At 39.8% G+C, this 22,131-nt stretch overlaps 1 protein-coding gene across 2 annotated transcripts in view; it reads right to left on the minus strand.

Moving 5' to 3' along the window:
* Positions 1-1,176: 1,176 nt before the first annotated feature.
* The window catches only part of mef2ab (myocyte enhancer factor 2ab), a 49,664-nt gene continuing 28,709 nt past the window's right edge, over positions 1,177-22,131 (minus strand). Inside the window, exons 5-13 of one of the 2 annotated variants that reach the window (XM_017699512.2) lie at positions 16,661-16,864; positions 12,394-12,531; positions 8,985-9,180; positions 8,780-8,836; positions 6,383-6,540; positions 4,368-4,391; positions 2,806-2,923; positions 2,590-2,719; positions 1,177-2,145 (exon numbers count right to left, since the gene is read on the minus strand). In XM_017699512.2, the coding sequence (XP_017555001.2) occupies positions 1,815-2,145; positions 2,590-2,719; positions 2,806-2,923; positions 4,368-4,391; positions 6,383-6,540; positions 8,780-8,836; positions 8,985-9,180; positions 12,394-12,531; positions 16,661-16,864 (1,356 nt within the window). In that variant the 3' untranslated portion in view covers positions 1,177-1,814. The remainder of the gene's footprint in view (positions 2,146-2,589; positions 2,720-2,805; positions 2,924-4,367; positions 4,392-6,382; positions 6,541-8,779; positions 8,837-8,984; positions 9,181-12,393; positions 12,532-16,660; positions 16,865-22,131) is intronic. The other variant, XM_017699514.2, reaches the window with a different exon arrangement.

Below are 22,131 nucleotides of genomic sequence, written 5' to 3' on the forward strand. Positions count from 1 at the left end.
CCTTTCTTTGCCGAGTTGAATAGCTGCCCATCCTGTGCGTCTGATGCTGTTGCCTCTTCTGACTGCTTACCAGCCTTCTGGACCGGCTTGACCACCACTGAGCTTCTTGCTTTACAACGCTGTGCAGTCCTCACATCAGATGCTGCTGCTGCCACTGCTAATCATAAACTAATCAAATTAACCGCTGCCCCACCTGTTTTTCCCGCTTTGTACTATAATACTTTATATTAACAATATTTGCTATCCGGTGTCGACCAGAGGAGGCTGGGTTCCCGTTCTGAGTCTTGGTTCCTCTCAAGGTTTCTTCCTCTTGCCCTTATGGAGTTTTCCTTGCCGCTGTCGCCACTGGCTTGCTCATGGGGGCTTGGGCCCGGATTTTCCCTTTTCTTTTTCTTTCTGTAATACTGATTGTTCTGTAAAGCTGCTTTGTGATAACACCTGTTGTAAAAAGTGCTATATAAATAAACTTTGCTTGCTTGCTTTTCTTAAAAGACTTAGACTTCTAGACTGGAAGCTGTAGGGGGTGTAGCCTTATTTTCTTTGGGGTTAGTCTTTGTTTTTGTTGAGGGAGTTAGGTTATGTCTTTGTATTTTTTGTTTCTTTTGTTTTGTTTAGGTAAGTTAGCTGATTTGGGGAGGTATAATTTTCTGTGTTCTTTTGGCTGAGACCACCCCTGAAGCTTAAGCTTCCACATTCCATAATAAAACTCATGAGACTAGTAATACGTGTTTGAGTGTGACTGGGCTGGTGGGTTTTTAATGGGAAGTTAGGGGGAGACACTTATGTTGCGGCCTACCCTAGACGGGTCGTAACCGGGTCTAAGCTCGATTTCTCTATGGCTAGAATGACTGCATCTGAAAGCTAATCACAACTGCTGCACTATTCAAGGTGGAACAGGAACATTCAAACAAGAAGCTGGAGAAAAAGAAGCTAAATTCAGCCTCATAGTTTTAACACTGGTAGTATTTTTGATAAGGAGTTTTAGCCTATCAAAATATACATTTGATAAGGTAGTAGAACAGAACATTAGTTTTGTATAGCTTAGTCAGATCAAATCGATGCGCAGTAGCTTTAGATCACATCTAATACTACAATATTAATATTAAGAATCTCTAATGACCTCAGAATTCTGATCCACTTGTATTCGGGAGAAAAATGTACACAGGACAAAATGTATCGGGTTCTGAACATTTTTATTTAACACAGGGTGTGATAGAGACGACTTTTAAAAAAACCCTATTCATTCTGGCCATAGAGAAATCAAGCTTAGAGAGAGTTCCTAATACAGGCATAACCAGGTCTACAGAATGGCGCACGACTACAGTGTCTGAGTTCTAATAATGTATGAGTTTGTGCCCAGAAGAAAACAGCAAGACAAAGAAGAAAAGTCCAAGAGCACCACAGAGGAGAGTCTGAAGGAAAAAAGAACATTGATTTGGCTCAAGTTCGTATTTCAGTCAAAAGATTACCAAATAATAATAATAATAACAATTAAAAAACATCAAACATTTTGGCTTCAGATTGATGTCATACTACAAATACAGCAAATATATCTTATCTTTATTTCCTGATAACAATAATCTTTCAGATATTTCAACTTACACTGCACACTATCACTTATCGGTCATACCTGTACAGCGTCCCCTCCTGTAAAAACAATCTACCGCTCTTTCCTTCCGTCCCTTCTTTCTGATACGTACCCAACGTTCTCGTACATACAGCACATGGACGATGGCAGCAGCGTTAACTGCAATAAATACTGACGATCTGTGGACTCCCTGTGTTTCCTTTAAACGTGTCATTCATGGGGGGCACTATGTCACCCAGTTATCCGTACGCAGACGTTTGAGTGAAGGCCCCCCGCTGCTCTCTGCACCTGACGAGGGTCTTCCCTGTCCCGGGACAATGGGGTGGGTGTGGTCTCTGCGCTGGTCCTCGCGGTCGCTCCCCTCATATGAGCTGCAGGAGGAGCTAAGGCTCTCTGCTGGAGAACGGCCCACCTCAAGTCTGGACAATGGTGGAGGCAGGGCGAGGAAGGCCATGGGGGTCCCACGCTCTCGGGGTGGGGAAACAGGTTCTGCTTTAATATCGACACCTGGAGAAGAGCTGGATGGCTTGGAGACCTGAGCTAGAGCACGAGAGGCTCTGTAGAGAGAACCCAAAACAATTCACTAATGGTTAACAATAAAAACATAGAAATATTCAAAAATAATTTAAAATAAAGCAAATTGTTTTATAGAAAACAACAGGCAACATTAGCTACAAGTAAAAGTTAAACCAGTTTACATTTTGCTAGGAGGGAGGTTTTTAACAATAGACACCTGGCATCTTGCTTTTTGTGGCATGACCTCTGTCCTACATATTGTTGTTCGGAGAGGTGGGTTGAAGCACAAATGATCTTGCACTGCATGCTGTGGATTGTAGTACAGCTCATGGTGAAATGGGCTAAAATGAACAGGAATTTTAAATAATTGCATGGGCCAGACATGATTGTGCCACAGGCCTGACTTGGCCCACGTGCCTTGTGTTGGGGGCCTAGACTGTCCAGAATTTAGTTTTTGACCACTTCAGTCCATCAAGATCACTCACCCCTGAGAAGCTGGTGCTGATTGGCCCAGTTGACTGTGCTGCCATGACGACCCTAAGGCCAAAGTGAGGCCCTCTGGCAAGTTGAAGCCATTGTTAAAGGTACTGAGCTCTGAACTGTTCAGCGAAAAATCTGAAGTACAACATAAAACTGCGTTACAACATCACCAACTATATGACATGCAGATGATAAGAGGTAAAGGAGCCAAGTGTGTTTACCTGAGTTGTAAGCAGAGGTCATGGCTGTGTATGGTAAGCCCTGGGGCGGCAGGCTGGGTGTTGCCATGGACACAACTGGTGTGGTCAATGACTGGCTAGACTGCGGGCTGTTCATCCTCTGAGATTTACATAAAATGAGGAAGAGAAAATGTGAATAAATTACAGCGGCTAACTTACAAGAACATCCTGTGAATCTATTTTCAATCAAAAATATGTGGTTTGTTTTTTTTCTCCATCATCAGGTGGACAGTTTCTAATCCTAAACAGAAACTAACAGCATGTTTACGTACAATATGTCCACTAGAGGTCCTCATGGGACCATCTCCATTCCTGATCATCTGATATTGCTACTCTGAAGAATTATTCTAAATTTTTGCAGAATTCAAGAGTTAAGATGTAAACAAGATCATTCAGAGTGGTTTGATGTGAAATGCTCAGTTCTAAAGAAACGGAGTCAGAATTGTTCACAGTGGTGGTGACGGGAGCCAGACGTCTGAAGAGTTCAATGTCTCTAAAAGCTCCCTCATAGAAAGTTATTACCTGAAATGTACATTACGAATATACTACCGAATGCCTTAGACGTTGTTTTATGATAGGTCTGAGGAGGTTTTGGCCTAAAAACAATCATAGCGAGGGATACATACATAGCGTTTTATGGCAAAACAGTCCCGAAAGCCAACTTATTTCTTCAGATTTCCTTTTTTTTTTTTTTAACCAAAAATAACATCACATATAAAATTTGAGAAGACACTTATAGGTTCAGTGATTGTTTTGGATGGTAAATGAAATGCTTATATTTGTGTTGTAGACATTGTGACCCCATGTTCCAATCACCACTGCAAAATCTTTTGTTTACTTTGTCTACAATAAACTATTTCACATCAAACAACTCTGAATAACTTACATCTCAACAATATTCAGATTTTAAAATGGGTGGATTTCTCCTTTAAAAGCATATTGATAAAGCAGAAAAGTACCTCATTGTGATGTATATTCAGTCTAGACTTGGACACGTTATTTTTCACAATATATGATATGTCACTATATATATATATATATATATATAAATGATCAGTTGAAATTAAGAAAAAAGAAGTGCTACATTTCACAAACTACTATCAAAAGCTGTAAATACAATGATTTTTATTCAATATTTGACACACTGCGTTGCATAAAATTCAGTTCAACTGGATTAATTTTGCTCTCTTTATAATGAAACATGTCAATCAATGTTCTACAAGCACTGATGATATATATAACATGATCAGAAAAGCATACCATTTATTTATCACGATAACATTGTCATATTGCCCAGCCCTAATTCAGTCATTCACAGCCAACATAAACACTGAAAGACATTCAGTCTTTTCCTAGCACTGGTCTTATTGTTCAATCTCTGCAAAGTTCAGTTTTTTTCTGATCTACTACACAGAAATCAGCTCATCAGTTAATTATCAAGCCGTGAGCTGAGTCCGCTGTGTGCTTTAGACATAACAAGCATCACAATGCGAAAATTAATTAAAGCAACAAAGTAAATTATTGTCAGTAATGTTTTAACTTACCAAATCTCCCTCTCCCTCCTCTGGCTGCATGCAAGAGAGAGACTTTTGAGGTAGCAACTCTATGACACCATCATTCTCCACACTTATTTTAGCGTTTGGATGTGTAGTGAGCAGCTTATTAAAGCCTTAAACTCCTACACTGCTGAAACACAACTCATCAGGGCCTACAGTTTAATCCTACACTCTCATTACTTCATAACTCACACATTAGCTTAATAGTAACTGCTGAATCATTTATATCAGATAGTAGATGTAAAGGGCACATATAATGGAGAACTACAACTTTGTTGGAGGTGTTTCAAATCTTTGAATACTGCTGTTTATATTTGGAAATGCAGTAGCAGAAACAGCCCAGTGATCTTGTGATGTTGTGAAAACCAACACATTTACAAATATCCGCCTATTCTGCCTACATCAGTTTAGCCCCGCCTATTCATGCTGAAGTTAGGAGGAGTATTTCAGCCTGCAATGCTTTTTGAATGAGATCCAATAAAGGGCAGGCAATCTGAGCAGAGCTCATTTACATATTTTAAAGCAATAAGCCACAAGAGGCTTTACTACGTTTTTATCATGGAAAGTGTGATCTTACCTTCACTTTTATAAAACGGCAACCAACGGAAAACATGATAAAATACACAATTTTTCAGGAAATAATTTGAGTTATTATTGATAATAGTCAACATTGACAACTATTCCGGCAAAAAATGTAGTTCCTTTGGTGTATGGTGACGTTGTTCATCAACCATGGACCACTGAATGAGGAGAATGTTCAGTCCCCCATCGCTGTATATTGTGGTCATTTTGCCATATAATAATGAATATACAATAACACAGTTGCTTCATAAGTACGTTTTGTTTACCAAATTACCACCACCAGTCTTACTTAGCATCAATCCACTGGTGCCCCTCTTCTTGTGCTGGGGCTGACTCTCAAGTGGCTCCTTGCTCCCTACATACTGCACTCTGTAAGAATCTAAATACTGGATCCTGCAGCCCGGCAGTGCAAAATATAGCTAAGAAATGGTCATTAGGGATTCAGCTACATTCAGATTTGATAAATGATGCACTATTTGGCTGTAGAGACTAGAATTTCTGAACTTTAATAACTAGCACACTATTTAGAGAATACAGAGCCATTTGGGATTCAGCCTGAGTTTGATGGTACTTCTGACTGAAACACAGACATTTGAAATATGTGATACATTCAAGTACATTTTTAGACTTTTATATTACAGTTTTACAATTAATTTTACTGCAAGTACTTTAATTCAGACCTGTGATATTAATGATGGAGTTGGTTAGGTTGTTAGCTAGCTATATTTTAGCCTTTTAGCTAGCTGACCTGCCTAGTTCTAGTTCAACTTAAGTTGCCCCTCAGTTTAAACAAAAAACGGGTTCTTACTTCATCAGTATACTTGGTGGTGCATGAGATTCAAAGATTACTCAATTAACAGCATAAGTACTTTTTTGTGCCGTGGTGCAGTGATACACAATTCAGTTGTGAGGTGGTCACAGGCAGGTTTGCGTATTATGTTGATTTTACTACGGCTTCAAATGTGGCTCAGCCAATCAGATTTTAGGACCTGTTTTATAACACTCTTAAAGGCACCAGAGCAAAAACAGCCTGTTTAGTTCTAAGGAATAAAGAAATATTGGAAAATTGGTCATGTTAAAAAAATATTAGCAGAATAATAAGCCTGCTGTTTAAGGAGTGGCCTTTTTGCTGATATACTGTCTGTTCCTTTTTTTTGGCATATTTTAACTGATTAATAATCATCATTATTTTATGACTGTAACCAGTAAGAATTTTTATTCTTTGCTTGTTAGCTTGGGTTGTTAGATTGCTAGTTCCTTGTTTGTCTGTTGTTAAATGTGTGAATTCTATGTAAAAACTAATTAAAAACTGGAAAAGTAGGATGTCACAATTCAGAAATGATTTGTTGTGATTTACTGTAGTAAGTGCGGTGTAATTTAATAGAGTAAGTGGAGCAGTTACAGCTCTACAGTGCTCTCACCAGGGCTGGCACGTTGCCTTTACAGGCCGGTGGGATGAGCACCCGCAGCTCCGGTTTGAGGCCCACAGGTACAAGGCTGCCTGAAGGGGGCGCTGGAGATTTGGTCTGCAATCCCCTGCCCATGCTGTTCTCTCCCTGAGCGCCAACAAAGCCATTCACTGGAAGGGTGACATGCAAAGAAAGCACTTTACAGTGGCGGGAGCCGGACAGGAGGCCAAACAGTGAATTTAAATTTCCCATGACAGCCAAGTGAAGTGTAAAATCTCTCCGACAGAACGTGAGGGAAGATGTGACCGTCAAGGTTACATTAGCTGGTTTGTGTTTTGAGGCATGTTCTGCTGTAGATGAATGGAATGAGGTGAAGAGGTGGACAAGTGTGGCATTATGGGATCAGAAACAGAGCTAAACATCTCTCCCTCTACCTGACTGAGACTACGCTTAAAGAAATCACCTCATTCCGAGAGCCGGAGAACGTCAACTCACATCCACATCAGCCGCAGGGATTAGAACACTCACGCACATTTACTCTCTCTGTGTCTGTGTATGTCTCTCTCTCTCTGTTCCCGTCTCTTTTTCTTTCTTTCTGTCTCTCTCCCTCTATCTCGCGGTTTCTCTTTTTATCTCGTTCTACTTCTCTCTCTCTGCTTCTTTTTCTCATTCTTTCTCTGTCTCTCTCCATTTGTCTCTTTCTCTCTCTCTCTCACTCTCTCCCATAGACACATTTTCCTTCCTCTGTCTGTTTCTCTTATTTCTCTCTCCCTCTGTCTCTTTTTCTATCCTTATCTGTTTCTTTTTCTCCTTCTGTCTCTTTCTTGCTGTTTGTTTTTCTTGCTCTCTTTCCATCTCTCTCTCTCTCTCACATTTTCCTTCCTGTCTCTCCCCATCCCTTTTGTCTGCTGTTTCTTTTTCTCACTTTCTCTCTTTCCATTTGTTTCTCTGTCTGTCTCTCTCTCCTGTCACTGTGACCTCTATAATTACTGTACTCTATAATGTCCACCTCAAGCATTTCATGGCTTGTTGTCTGATATCTGAGATGTTATTGTTACATGTTTACATGTTTTGTTGATTTTCTATATGCCAATAAGTAAACACAGCCTCTCCAGAGAACACATTTAACTGTTTTTTTGTTGTTGTTGAAAATTTTAGTGCACAATTTCTGTTCTCTGCTGAGTTTAAAATACTGGAAAACTGAACATAAATAATAACATGGTGAGCAGTTAGATTTCGAGGTGTCTTGAAGTCTGAAACATTAAGAATGATCACTACTGAAACATACACTATATTTCCAAAAGCATTCAGACTCATCATCCAAATCACTGAATTCAGGTGTTCCAGTCACTTCCATGACCACAGGTGTATAAAACCAAGCACCTAGGCCTGCAGACTGCTTCTACAGACATTAGTGAAAGAATGGGTCGCTCTCAGGAGCTCAGTGAATTCCAGCATGGTACTGTCATAGGATGCCAGCTGTGCAACAAGTCCAGTTGTGAAATTTCCTCACTACTAAATATTCCACAGTCAACTGTCAGTGGTATTATAACAAAGTGGAAGTGATTGGGAACGACAGCAACTCAGCCACAAAGTGGTTGGCCACGTAAAATGACAGAGTGGGGTCAGTGGATGCTGAGACAGTACGCAGAGGTCACCAACTTTCTGCAGAGTCAATCGCTACAGACCTCCAAACTTCATGTGGCCTTCAGATTAGCTCAAGAACAGCATAAAGAGCTTCATGGAATGAGTTTCCATTGCCAAGCAGCTGCATCCAAGCCTTACATCACCAAGCGCAATACAAAGCATTGAATGCAGTGGTGTAAAGCGCCATCACAGGACTCTAAAGCAGGGATGAATTAGAGTGGAGACTGCAAGCCAGGCCTTCTCTGGCCTTCTCTTCTCAGTGTCTGACCTCACAAATGCGCTCCTGGAAGAAAGATGGTCAAAAATTCCCATAAACACACTCCTAAACCTTGTGGAAAACCTTCCCAGACAAGTTGAAGCTGTTATAACTGCAAAAGGTGGGCTGACACCATATTAAACCCTATGGATTAAGAATGGGATCTCACTGAAGTTCATATGTGTGTGAAGGCAGACAAGCAAATACCTTTGGAAATATAGTATATTTTCTGCAATTACGTTTTTGTGTTTTATGAAAAATATTATGATTTTATGTATGTGCTCAACTGCTCAAAGCAGTGTTTGCACTGCTGTCACTGAAAGATCTGGCCGTTTCGGTCATGCTATATGATTGTTCTGGTAGTGGCAAAATGAATGCTGAATAGTTTAATAACAAACAAAATTATGATATACATGTCACTTAAAGCAAACAGATTTTAATCTAAAGTCCAAAATATAGTTTCACCTCTTTATTAAGTCTTGTGACTTTCTTTTTGGGGGACTTACCTATTGAGCTGGTGTGTACACCGTTGGGTGTAGAGTCTGAGGAACCCTGTAAACCACCTAAACACAAACATACAACCAAATTTCATCAACTAAATTACTCTCTCCTGTAAGAGCAAGAAGCTTTATAAAAAAATATTTCAGCTTAGAACTGTAGCTTAACAGTGGTGAGAAAGCACACAGAAGGTGAAGCGCTTGTGTAACAGACCTGCTAACCCAGTGCTGGGCGATGTGTGCAGCGTACTGGAGGACAGGGACAGCATGGCCGCTTCACTTAGGGACACTGTGGCTGAGGGCAGGGCTGGAGTGGACAGTGAGCCTGCTGCGCTGTAGGAGAGGGCGCTGGGGTCAGCCACGGGGACGGCCACAGGCAGTGTGAAGCTCTGCTGGGACAGGACAGCTGGCTGCATTCAGAAACACAAACATGGAGGCGTTCAGAACAGCTGAAATTACGATTGCTGAGAATAATAATAGAATAGTTTTATAAATATAACACAATATGGTCTAGTATTGTGATTATACTGCTACATATATCAATTGTGATACATGCAACATATGAAAAACACAATGAACAACATGATACACTGTCCTTGGTAAAAATAGACTTATTTATAAGACCAATTTTGCTGGTCTTATAAATGCACCAAGTCCTACTTTATAAATGTGTCTGGCATAGAGATATTTTGCTACAGGGCAATTCCAAAACCTGGTGGGCAACACACAAGCCAGTACACAAGTCATCTGCGTGCAAAGCAATAAGAGCAGCTCCATCAGTCCTGAGATGTAACTAACAATAACCTTTATGTCAGTCAGCAGACTGAAGTAGTGATCAGCCGCAGCTTCACTAACTTTACCGAGTATTCATTGATGAAATGCCGTTAAAATATTGTGCACAAGAAGCCAGTTTAAACATCGGAAGCAGAAAACCAGCAGCAAAACAGAATAAAAACATATACAAGAGATGGATGCTTTGAAAACACCACTTTATTGTAAATTACAATCTTATTTTTGAATTATAGCTCATGTGACTGACATGGCTTAAGCAGAGTGGCATGAATAGAGAGAAACGCGAGCCATTAAACTGCATGTAATGTGTCCCCTTTATGTCAGGTAGCATCACTGATTGGCTGCAGATTGAAAATGATCCACGATCACTTCACACACTACTAGTTAAAATGCAGTGGAACTGTCTGTGGCGCAACCGAAATTCTGTGTTTCGCTAGTTTCAAACTAACTACTCTCAACATAACGTTTAGGATCCTACTTACGTTCAGCTGGGGCAGCTGGTTATTAATAGGCAATTTAACTGATTTCTGCTAGGGCCCGATGATATGAACATTTTATTGTCGATACTGATAAAGGTTTTTAAAGCACTACAATTCTGACAGCTGATTTCCATTTTAGATTGGAATTTTAGACTCTAACAGTTTTATTTAAACAGTGCTTTACTGACAGATATGACACTCAGCTCTTGGGTCTTAATAAAGCAAACCACAAGAGTATGTGCATTACAGTGAATTTATCATGGGCACAACGTGAAGTGGATTAAAACCCCCGTATCTCACTTTTTAGGGGGGAGCCTAATGTCTGTCTGATCTTCATTACTGTCAAAGAATTTTTGCTTTTGAATTAGTCCCTTCAATGATAGATTGTGTTGAATTTTGTTGAAATACATGAACAACATTCAGACATGAGATAAACAAACCCAATATAAGCCTATATTTCAGAAGCTTGTGCAGATTACCAGAACTCTTGGGACTAGCAGGCCTGTTCAGGAATCCATACCTGTTTTTAACTAGTCACATACCTTATTGCTTCTATAGCATAGGAGACTACAGATACTACAGCCATACCAAGAACAGTCAGCAGGTGGCAATAACAATACTCCAAAGTAAACTAGGAATTGATTAGTAGCCTAACCATTGACTAAATGACATGAACAAGGACACATTCATTTCTTTTAAAAATATAATAGCAAACTATGCAGCATTTATTTTAAATATTTTGAAACAGTTACAGTGCAACAAACTCATAAATAATACTACAGCCCTAAAATTACTATTCAGTTCCATTTTCCCCTTAATATAGGCTTAATATAGTTGTGTTCCATGGCTGAGTTTATACATTTCGCGTTGACAGTGGAAAAAAATCTGCACGTGAATTTCCCGGGATTTCCTACTGAATCTATCAATTTGTTTGGTCAAAGCAAGTCCCGCCCCCCTGTTTCTGACTGGCTTAATGGCTAGTAGGCTCGGCCTTGGTGTTGGTTACAGTGAAACCTGCGCATGTCAGATCAAGAGAAGTGTCAGATCCTATGGTCAGATCACTGGGCCAGGGGTCGGCAACCCGCGGCTTTGATCCCTCTGATGCGGCTCAGCTTTATAATTAATAATTAATTTAATTAACGTATATTATTTTTGAATATCACAAATGTATGTAGTTTTGGTTCGCTTGACTGACATGTCGCCCCCCCCCCCCCCCGCTCCCGTTCGCTAGAGTGAGATACCGTTGTCGTTTTAATATATTATGTGGCTCTCACTGAAATAAATTTCCAATTATTTTGCTTTTATGGCTCTCTGAGTCAAAAAGGTTGCCGACCCCTGCACTAGGCAAACCTTTTTTTTTTCTTTCTCGCAGACACGTCGGTACGCCGGAATTCCGGCGTGGCGCCTAAAAACTATCAGGCCTGACACAGCCATTTGAGATTCAGCCTGGGTTTGATGCTACTTAGCTAGCTGATCTGGCTAGTTCTAGTTAAGAACATAAGTTGTCAACCTCTCAGTTTAAACAAAAACCAGGCTTTTACAGCACACATCTATTTTATAAACTAAGCTAAACACAAATCAGACCCAAAGCCGCACAGGGCTATACTACAGATACTACGCTAATGATGCACATCTAATGGTAGTGTACTGTTTTTGACATACTCTTTACAGTACAGTTGTGTGTTATTTTGGATGCAGACACACTTTTGACTAAAATAAACATTGCAGCAATTTGGGTGGAGCTACCCAGAATTCTTTGTGCTTCTGTTTTTGTTAATTATTCTTTTTAATTTCGTTGTTTTTCCTCTCTTAATAAAAAGGTATTTCTTCAAGCATTATAATTGGTGGCCACTTATCATGAGTTAAATGCTTAAGGGATAAATCTGAAGCTACACATTTTCATTTAAATTTTGCAAAGGTCCAAAAACTGAAGTGCTGGAGCATAAATTTAAGGCCTTCATCTCTAGTCATTATTATGAATTTTTTTACTTTGCACATGGGGTGGTGGCGGTGATGGTGGTGGTGGAGAGTTGTTCCACTTATAGCAAAACAACTTGCCTGTTAAAGGTTAAACTCTCGCCCAACAGCGAGGTGGAGGCCAATGAAGTGACAGAAATTTCATGGCGGCATCTGTGGTGGCCAATCGGATTTTAGAGGAGTGCAATGGCCAATCCAAACTACTCCTTTAAAACTGTGCATGCCAATATCGGCCAACATTACCGGCTAGCAGATGTATCGGTTTGATTCTCATATCTACGGTCCACATGATTTATGAGTAAGAGATGTAAATAGAAGAGCTGTGTGGATCAAGAATAAACTAAAAGTTAAAACAATGTCTTAAATACAACTTACAAGTTTATGATTTCTCATCATGTTGTCAAACTCCTCATTGATCTTCTGGTATTTCTCCTCAGTGTGTGGTGTGAGGACGTAGGAGGATGTGTCCGGATCTGGGCTCTCGCAGCCTCGCTGCTCTTTCTTATTTAGGGCCTGGAAAATAAACCGCAAAGGACAAAACGGCCAGAGGGAATCAGACAAAGAAAAGACACTAAAATTCTCTATACGGTTATAGTAACACTGTGCTAAAAATCAAAAGATCTATTAGCCTTTATCATAAAAGGATTCAATGCATGATTTCAACATAAATTCCATTTTATGAAACTGAAAGCCACTGCTTTGATATGATTTAGAATTGCTTTTAAAAACACACTAAATGCACAGGAGGACATTTCATAATTTGAAAGTGGTCAAAAAATTTTATTTTGGCAAAAAATGACCACACACTATATTTCATATAATTGTAAGTGATTCAAAACCTTCAGATCAATGCACTTTTACACTAGTGTAGACATTATACATAGCACCGTGCATTAATTTCATTTCCAGTCAAATTGAGGGTGAAGATGTGGAAATGGTGGACAGGTTTTGTCTAAGCGGATCGGTTATAAACAGCGCTCTAGAAATGTGACACAGGACAAGCACAACAAGGACGAAGGAGCTTGAAAAGATCTTCACATACAACAATTTGTCTCTACAAAGGTCAGAACTGTCCAGGCTGTGGTCCTCTCTGTGGTTCTTAATAGATGTGAAAGTTGGACGATAACCAAGTGAGACAGGAGAAATATTAATGCCTTTAAACTTTAGTGTTGGCAAAGACTTTTCAAAGTTCTTTGGACAGCAATGAAAACAAATGAATGGACCCCCAAACAAATGGAGCCTCACCTCTCACTCGAAGCTGAGACAACCAAACTGAAACTCTTATTTTGGACATATTCACAGGAGAACAGATTCATTGGAAAAGACTATTATGCTTGGAAGTGCTGAAGGTAAAAGAGGAAGGGGATGACCAGCAACAAGACGGGTGGATACAATCAGAGGAATCATGAACCATTCAGAAGCCTGAAGGTCCAAACAGAAGACAGGCTATTTATATGGCTGATATTAATTTAATTAATTTAGTGTGTCCACTCTTTATCTTTATCACAGCTTCCATTCTTTCCAAGAATTTTCTGCTTTCAGTTTTTCAAAGAAATCTACAGGGATATTTTAGAAGTTTCTTAGAAGCTGGTTGCATTTTCTGTTTCTCACGATCCGAGTAATCTAGTATTTTTGAGGTCTGGACTCTGGGGTGGTCAGTCCATTGCTACACATCCTTTCAGACCCATAGAACTGAGTTGTATTCTCACAGTGGAAGAATGGACAGAGACACCTGTGGATTTTTCCAGACCTGAAAATTTCATTTTTATCATCTCTCCAAGATAACAGTCGATTCTCTGACTCTTTTAATGACTTTAAAACAAAAAATGGAAAAATGAAAAAACCTCTTACTTTCCTTTGACTTTTCCCGTAGTGGATTATCTTACATCTAATTTCCTCTGAATTATCTCCTGAAAAATGAACAGCTTATAATTAAGTCATTTTCCACTGAACATTAAATGACGATGGTCTCTGAGTTTTGCACAGTACTTTGACTGGAGGAATCATCATCTGTGTAAATCTCTAGCAGTAAATTGAAAAATAAACAAATAAATAAACAGATGTAGTGTGATGTGTAACACCTGCCCAGTCCGTAAGTGATTCAGATTTTTCAAAATGCCCCATTAGCAGTGGGCAAACACAGGCCGGCTCTGCCAGGCGTGCTCGCCAGGTCCTTGACAGATAGCATCTCAAGTTTCTGTGTGCGTGTTTTGGACAGCGCTCTGCCTGTATTTTTAGCTCAAACCCGTTAGCAGCACTTCCTCCCCATGTGTTCATCAACACATGGCTACAGTAAGAAAGGCCTGCATTACTCCATGTGAACTATCCACTCTTCTCTGTTCCAGATCCTACAAAATGCCGCAAAAAGGACATTTTGAGCTATTAATCTGTCAGGTTTTCCGACAGCAGAAATAATCTCCTCGTCCAGCCAAAAAAACCCTGTGACCCGGCCGGTCACAAATATTACACAATCGACTGGTCACAATTATTTGAGTTAACCACAGTTATTTTCCACAGTTGTTGGCTTTCACAATCACATGTTTACTTCACAACAAATGTGAACTGAGGGCGTTTTCTTCTGCTGGACTGAGGCACATAGTCATATGCAAAAGTTTGGGTGCCCCTATGATTTTCTAAGTGAAAATAAGTGAACATATACAGAACTCTAGAGATCATTTTAATGCACAATTATGGTTTATTAACTGAATTTAACATATTGGAAAAATACAGCATAAAATGTGGCCTGTGCAAAAGTTCTGGCACATATTACATTTTTCTCCAATATATAAAACCAATATATAGAAATTGAGCACTAAATAAATAGAAATTGTGCACTAAAATTGTAGAAAAATGTCCTAATTAAGTGTGTTCCCTGAAGAGGATGTGTAAATTTATTTTCACTGAGAAAATCAACAAAATGTTAATCTGTAATGTAAAATAAAATAAAGCAGAAACATATTTACTGTGAGCCATCATGAGTCTAATGAAAACATCTTGCACACTTACATTACAAAATGATGATTTTCATTAGTATGTACTGCCCATGATTAACTTATTTTGCAAAAGAGATTAATGAAATGTGCCTTTTTGTACTGAGACACGTACATATTAGCTTCATCAAAGGGTGGCGGGATGAACTTTACAGAGCAGTAACAACAAGCAAGGACAAACTGGTAATAGCTAATGGCTAACAGCAATGGAGCAAATGTGAAGGTCAGGATGGCCATAGCAATCTGAGAACATGCTACTAGCTTGACTGAGTGACTGAACTGTAATTACTGAAAGCATGACCAAATGGGGAACGGACCGCACACCAAATATATCACTGCATCAGCAAAAGCGGTCTGCATTCCCAGACACTATAGTCCTGCCTGCTTTATTCTAATCTATTTACAGTCAATTCACAGCTCTATTCATATCATATTCAATTATATGTTTGGAAAAACAGACAGCCATGCTGGAAATGCATAAAGTCCACTGTCCAACTCAGTTTATATGGCAGCTACATCCCTGTATGTGATTCTGTTTTGTTCATCTGTACATTGAACATATTAGCCTACAATAATCCTGCCTTCAGGTACTTTGACATCATAATTCAAAAGCAGGAGCTGTTACAATTATATCCTGGCTGATCTAATTGGCCAATATTAAAGGGGCACTCCAGATAAAATGAAAATAGTAACAACTGCTCAATCTGTTGTAAACATACCTACAAAGCTCATGGAGTACTGCTACATTAGTCTCTAGAGTGAGGTTTTCCAGTTTAAAGGCTAGAATAACCCCCTTCCGATGAAGGATCTTGAAGGTAGGAAGAAGCGATATAAGAAGCCAGTATCTCCAGATCCACAGTACAGTGCAGCAACAGAAAGACTTCATGCCAAATGAGGAGGAGCAAAAAGCTAAAGTGTATATATATATATATATATATATATATATATATATATATATATATATATATATATATGCCATACAGACGCCTTACCTCAGTTTTCTCCGGCTGAAACACCAAAAAAACTTGTCTCTGACATTCACTTGGTGCTGAGTAAAGTCACAAACATGTCACAATTTTGTTTACTGATATTTGGTAAGAGTTACACCAATGCAAGTGGAGTTATTTTTATTAGCTAGTACATTTATGGCATTTGACAGACACTTTAATATGGAGCAACATACTATAATGGGCAGACTGTAGCATTAGGAATTTTGTCCAAGTAAAGTGACTGGCAAAGCATGGTTTTCTTGCCCAGGCAAAGAATCAACCCCTGTTGACCCTGTGAAGGGCAGCAATGTTATCCATTACGCTATACCATCCATAACAGCCTATTAATTTGGCTAGCTAAGCGAGCAGTCAGGATATGTCGACACCACAGGGATTCCTAATAGCTGCATGTTGTATGTACTGTACTGCATAACACAAAAAGAATATTAAACTCTAGTTTTAGGTCAGGGTGCCTAAAGAATGCTGGGAAGCACCACTCCCAGCACTACAATACAGGAAATCAACTGACAATTATTGGCCTTTTTTATTTTGGATCATTTGAGTTTGGATCATTTGCTGATGACATTGTGATACTGTTTGGGTCCTAAAAACAGCAGACATTAAATCAATCTTCATTGCTCCATGTCAAATGCAGCTCTTTACCTCCACAATGTCTGAGTTGGTCCTGCTCTCGTGAGGCTCGTTGTACTCTGTGTATTTCAGCAAGACCTTGTCCATGTCTGTGCTTGCGTACTGGAAGAGCTTATTGGAGCTGTTGAAGATGATGAGGGCTATCTCACAGTCACACAGCACACTCAGCTCATAGGCCTTCTTCATCAGGCCAAACTTCCTCTTGTTGAAGGTTACCTAGAAATCAGACATGAAAAATAAACACAAGCACATGGCAAAGAGGTTTTAGCTTAACTTAGCAATTTAACATGCTGCTCAACATGCTCCTTAGTTTGGCCAAAACTATAATTAACACAACGTTCCTCTTTCACTTACCTAAGTAGCCAATCATCCAAGACATGTTTGGTGTATCAAGAGTTCTTCTTTAGTTTTGCACTGGAGCTACAAGGCTAATGAAGCTAGCAGTGACAGACATTATGTACACCAGTTAGTATAAGTTAGCACTTATTCTGTGTTTCATTGTTTTATGGATAATACAGTTCCAAAAAGCACATAAGCAAGTCTGCTCAACAACTCAACATGTTTAAGGCAATGATTTAGACACGTCGCTTTCGCAATGCTAACTATGCTCGTTAGCTACATTAGTCTCATAGTTCCAGTGCAAAACGAAAGGAGCAAACTTTAGATGATGATTAACTAAGTGACATTTGAGGTAAAGGGAATATACTGTCAATTTCTGGCCAAATAAACTTGTCTCTGACATTCACTTGGTGCTGAGTAAAGTCACAAACATGTCACAATTTTGTTTACTGATATTTGGTAAGAGTTACACCAACGCTAGTGGAGTTATTTTTATTAGCTAGTACATTTATGGCATTTGACAGACACTTTAATATGGAGCAACATACTATAATGGGCAGACTGTAGCATTAGGAATTTTGTCCAAGTAAAGTGACTGGCAAAGCATGGTTTGCTTGCCCAGGCAAAGAATCAACCCCTGTTGACCCTGTGAAGGGCAGCAATGTTATCCATTACGCTATACCATCCATAACAGCTTATTAATTTGGCTAGCTAAGCGAGCAGTCAGGATAGGTCGACACCACAGGGATTCCTAATAGCTGCATGTTGTATTTCACTTACAGTTCCAAAAAGCACATAAGCAAGTCTGCTCAACAACTCAACATGTTTAAGGCAATGATTTAGACACGTCGCTTTCGCAATGCTAACTATGCTCGTTAGCTACATTAGTCTCATAGTTCCAGTGCAAAACGAAAGGAGCAAACTTTAGATGATGATTAACTAAGTGACATTTGAGGTAAAGGGAATATACTGTCAATTTCTGGCCAAATTGTTGATTAAAATTACTACTGTGTGTGTATGCAAACGTGTTGTGTTCTAGATCCAGTTCTAGGTGCTCTAGAATCTGAGATACATGTTAATATTACAATTTCCTGCCCTTTGAAATAACAAGACTGTAATGGCCTCATTAGGATGGTCATGAGAACACAGTTCTCTTCTTCTGTTAATGACAGTGTGACAGACCCCAGCTGTCAGGGTTGCCAGATCTCATCATGTTCCCTGACAATTATCACCCCTCACCGAGGAATCCCAAACCTTCCACCACTTCACTGCTGAGCACCAGGCTGCAGAAAGGAACATCATCCAGGAACATTTTCATTTGAGAAGGCCTGGTGCTGTCAAACGCATTTTAAAAACCAGATACAAATCACTAGTTTATTAATACAAGATATTGAGGGTGGCCATATCCACACTGAGGAGAGTAAAAAAAGGGTGTACTCCACAAACTTTTCAAAATGTATGCAGTTAAATAGAAATAAACAAAGTCATTGAGACTGGTTTGATGTGAAATGCTTTGTTCTAGTGAATTGTTCACAGTGGGGGTGATAGGAACCAGACATCTGAGTTTAATGCCTCTAAAACCTCCATCACAGAAAGCTATTACATGAAATAGATATAAATACATTTACATTTACATTCACAGCATTTAGCAGACGCTCTTATCCAGAGTGACTTACAAGAAGTGCTTTGTCAATCTAGAGAAAGTATCTTTGCTAGTTACCAATAGCTTAGAGAAAAAGACAGTCCTGAGCTCAGATACTGCTAGAAACAAAATGTCACTGCAGACACCAAGAGAAAAAGAAACAGAGTTGAACGCAGAACTTTGTGCCATTCAATGCAATACAATAACAATACGATACAATACAATACAATAAACTACAATACACAGTGCAGTACAATATAATAAGTGCAGCTTATAATTCAAGGCTCATTTAAGTGCTGTGTAAAGAGATGAGTCTTCAGGCTGCGTTTGAAGACAGCAAGAGACTCTGCTGTTCGGACAGCCAGTGGGAGTTCATTCCACCACCTGGGCGCCAGTACAGAGAACATTCTCGACGCTTGTCTTCCGTGCACCTTGAAGGATGGCGGGTCAAGCCGAGCTGTACTTGAAGCTTGAAGGGCTCATGATACAGTTCGAGATTTCACCATTGCCATCAAGTAGGTAGGGGCTGGTCGATTTTTGTCTTTGTAGGCCAGCATTAGGGTTTTAAATCTGATGCTTGCAGCTACAGGAAGCCAGTGAAGGGAGCGCAGCAGTGGGGTGACGTGGCTGAACTTGGGCAGATTGAAGACGAGTCGTGCTGCCGCATTAAATACACTAAATACACTGCCTGATGCATGAAACACTGTTTCATAATAGTTTCATAATAGTTAGAATGAGTCTGTTTATGTCTTAACCACTGAATTATGCATCATTTTTAAAAATCAGTGGATTTTGTCTTTAATAAACAATATAATCACACCACAGTTATTTTGTCCAACAGTTTACTTGCTTATGGCAGTCATTTCGTCAATGCAATATACTTGATGCTGTTTGAAAATCTTCTACTCAGCATTTCGAGGATACTTCAGTAATGTTTGATTTTGATGTCAAGGGACTGTGGATCTGCAGAGTGAAATGTTGCAGAGGGATGAACACAATTGCATCATTTTCACAGAGAACGATTTAAGATTTTGGCCAGTAGCATAATACAGTCTACTAGCACTATAAGAAAACTCCATTACAATGTGCTCCTTACTGAGGTAATGGCTACATGTACTTCTTAAATGCATTTCACTGCATCTAATCTCATAATGAACCAAGCTTGTGTGGCTCAAGATACAGCATAAACCCTTAATGACACAGCCTAAGTCTGGCATTATGACTGAACATGCATAAAAGTAACGTCAGGCTCAGATATAGAAATAAACCCTCACCTGCAAGCAGTCTAAGCACAAATGCCACATAATTTCAATAAAAAGGGCACAGTGTGCACTGAGCACATAATATAGCAAACAAGAACTCTTCCAGACAAGATATGGTTTGTTGTGCTGGTGCGAGAGTTTATATTTAGAGCATGCGGCAGACTGTGCGAATTCCAGCCTAGCTTTGCGGCTTCAGTTTGAGTGATGGCCATCAGGGGTTAGAAAGAGAGAGAGACTGGCTCCTCAGACTGGCTCTGCTGGCTAACGAGAGATACAGAGCCCTAGACTCCTCTAATTACTGCAACCACACCACAGGGACAGCAAGTCCAGTGAGACGCAGGACAAGCGCCCCAGTGTGTGGCCGCTGAGTCTCCTCCCAGAGCCACATACACACATTCTAACTCACAACCTCATCAACCAAGGTAGAAAGAGTGGTTAGTGATCATGAGTCTAACATAGCAGTGTATATCTTAGTTCAAATTAAATGCATCCAACTCCAGGAGTGCGGGAGCGTGCTTTTAGTTGAGAGTGCTGACATTTTAAGCAGCATATACATGAACAGTGACTTCATGTAAAATTATTTCCTTTTTTCATTTGAATGCAGTAATGCAAAATAAACGCAATAATCCATCATAACGTACGGCAATGTACGCATAAAACTGAACGCCAAGCCGCTGATGCACTGCCTGATTTCTCTGCTCTCTCTTATTCTGGATTAGCTATATGCAAATGAGATGAGGAGCAACCAATCAGATTGCTGATATGTGGTGTGGTGTCATGCCCACAGTCAAGCACTGAGATGCAACATTTTAATACATATACTATTGCAAATTCTAGTGCTCTCAGGAGGAGATACAACACAGGATATTATTATGTTAGATAAGGCGTATTTAATTAAAATTCAATAAAGTCCAGTGAAAGAAAATTTCCTCAAACAAAGGTCCAAACATCACGTCTAACTTGCATCATGGCTCAGTGCCACATACTGTAGACTGAAGTAATCTTGTAGGTATATCAACTGAACAATAACTTAATATCAAATCAAATAAAGTACAATTCAGTCATTTTTCATCAACATTTATCAGTTTTCTCTCTTTAGATCACGCCACATGAAATAACTTCCGCCTGACTCACTTTCTTATCCGACTGCTGTTTCTCGGCTTGTGCCCCTGTGTGTGCGTCACTCACTCAAGTCTCAGTACGCATAGTAATAAACAGACCTTATTGGCGGAGTAACGTCACGTGTGATATTTACAACGCACACGGTATATACATACACACACACACACACACACATATATATATATATATATATATATATATATATATATATATATATATACAGGACTACCCCGTTGAAATTAAACAATTCTCCATAGTTTATCAGTTTTAGGTCCAGGTCCGCATAGGACAGCGTCTGGGTCAGGACTCGGACCATGGTCCACTTATTAGGTTCCGTTTACATAGCAGGTAAAAGTGGCCCAAATCTGCTCTTTTTCCTCATATGTGACACGGGTGTGTATCTGTGTGTCAGTGTGAACAGCAAAAACGCACTGAATCTGACATTTTCAATTCCGATTTGAGACGCTTTCATATGTGGTACTGAAATCAGATCCATATTTGATCTGCGGCAATGCGGCTCAGTCTGAACAGCCAGATCGGACTTCGTGCGACTTTTTTTTGTCAGTCCAACTCGACATTCGTCATCATTTCGCGCTGCTGAGACTCAAACATTTAGGCTGATGATTCTGTACAAAAAAATATAGGAGACTCATCGCAGCCGCTCCGTGTTTGAAGAGGTTTCGAACGAAACCGGAGGAGCCAGAGTGCGGCCGGAGGGGCCCGAGGCTGCAGCGTTTAAAGAATCTGAGGACACGGACCAAAGAAGTGGTCATGGCCGAATAACACGTCCTTTTTATATCAAACTCGGAACACATTCCGGGTGAAGAGTCTACCTGTCAACCACTGGAACTTCATAATCGCTCCTGTGATGCTGGCGAACAGGAAATCGAGAGCGACTAGTGTTTGCTAGTCGTCATAATTGTTTACCTCTGGATGAGCCATGTGAAGCATTGCTCTTTTGCGCATGCGGGTCGGTTTGGGAGTGTGATCTGTTCAGACTGATGTCGCATACAGATCACATTTAAAAGATAATGTGAACAGGCAAACAAAAAATCGGATTTGGGGAGAAAATCAGATTTGGGCCACTTTTACCTGCCGTGTAAACAAAGCCTTCGTGA

Source organism: Pygocentrus nattereri, chromosome 15, assembly GCF_015220715.1.
Source record: "Pygocentrus nattereri isolate fPygNat1 chromosome 15, fPygNat1.pri, whole genome shotgun sequence".
In the NCBI taxonomy this organism is placed as follows: domain Eukaryota; kingdom Metazoa; phylum Chordata; class Actinopteri; order Characiformes; family Serrasalmidae; genus Pygocentrus; species Pygocentrus nattereri.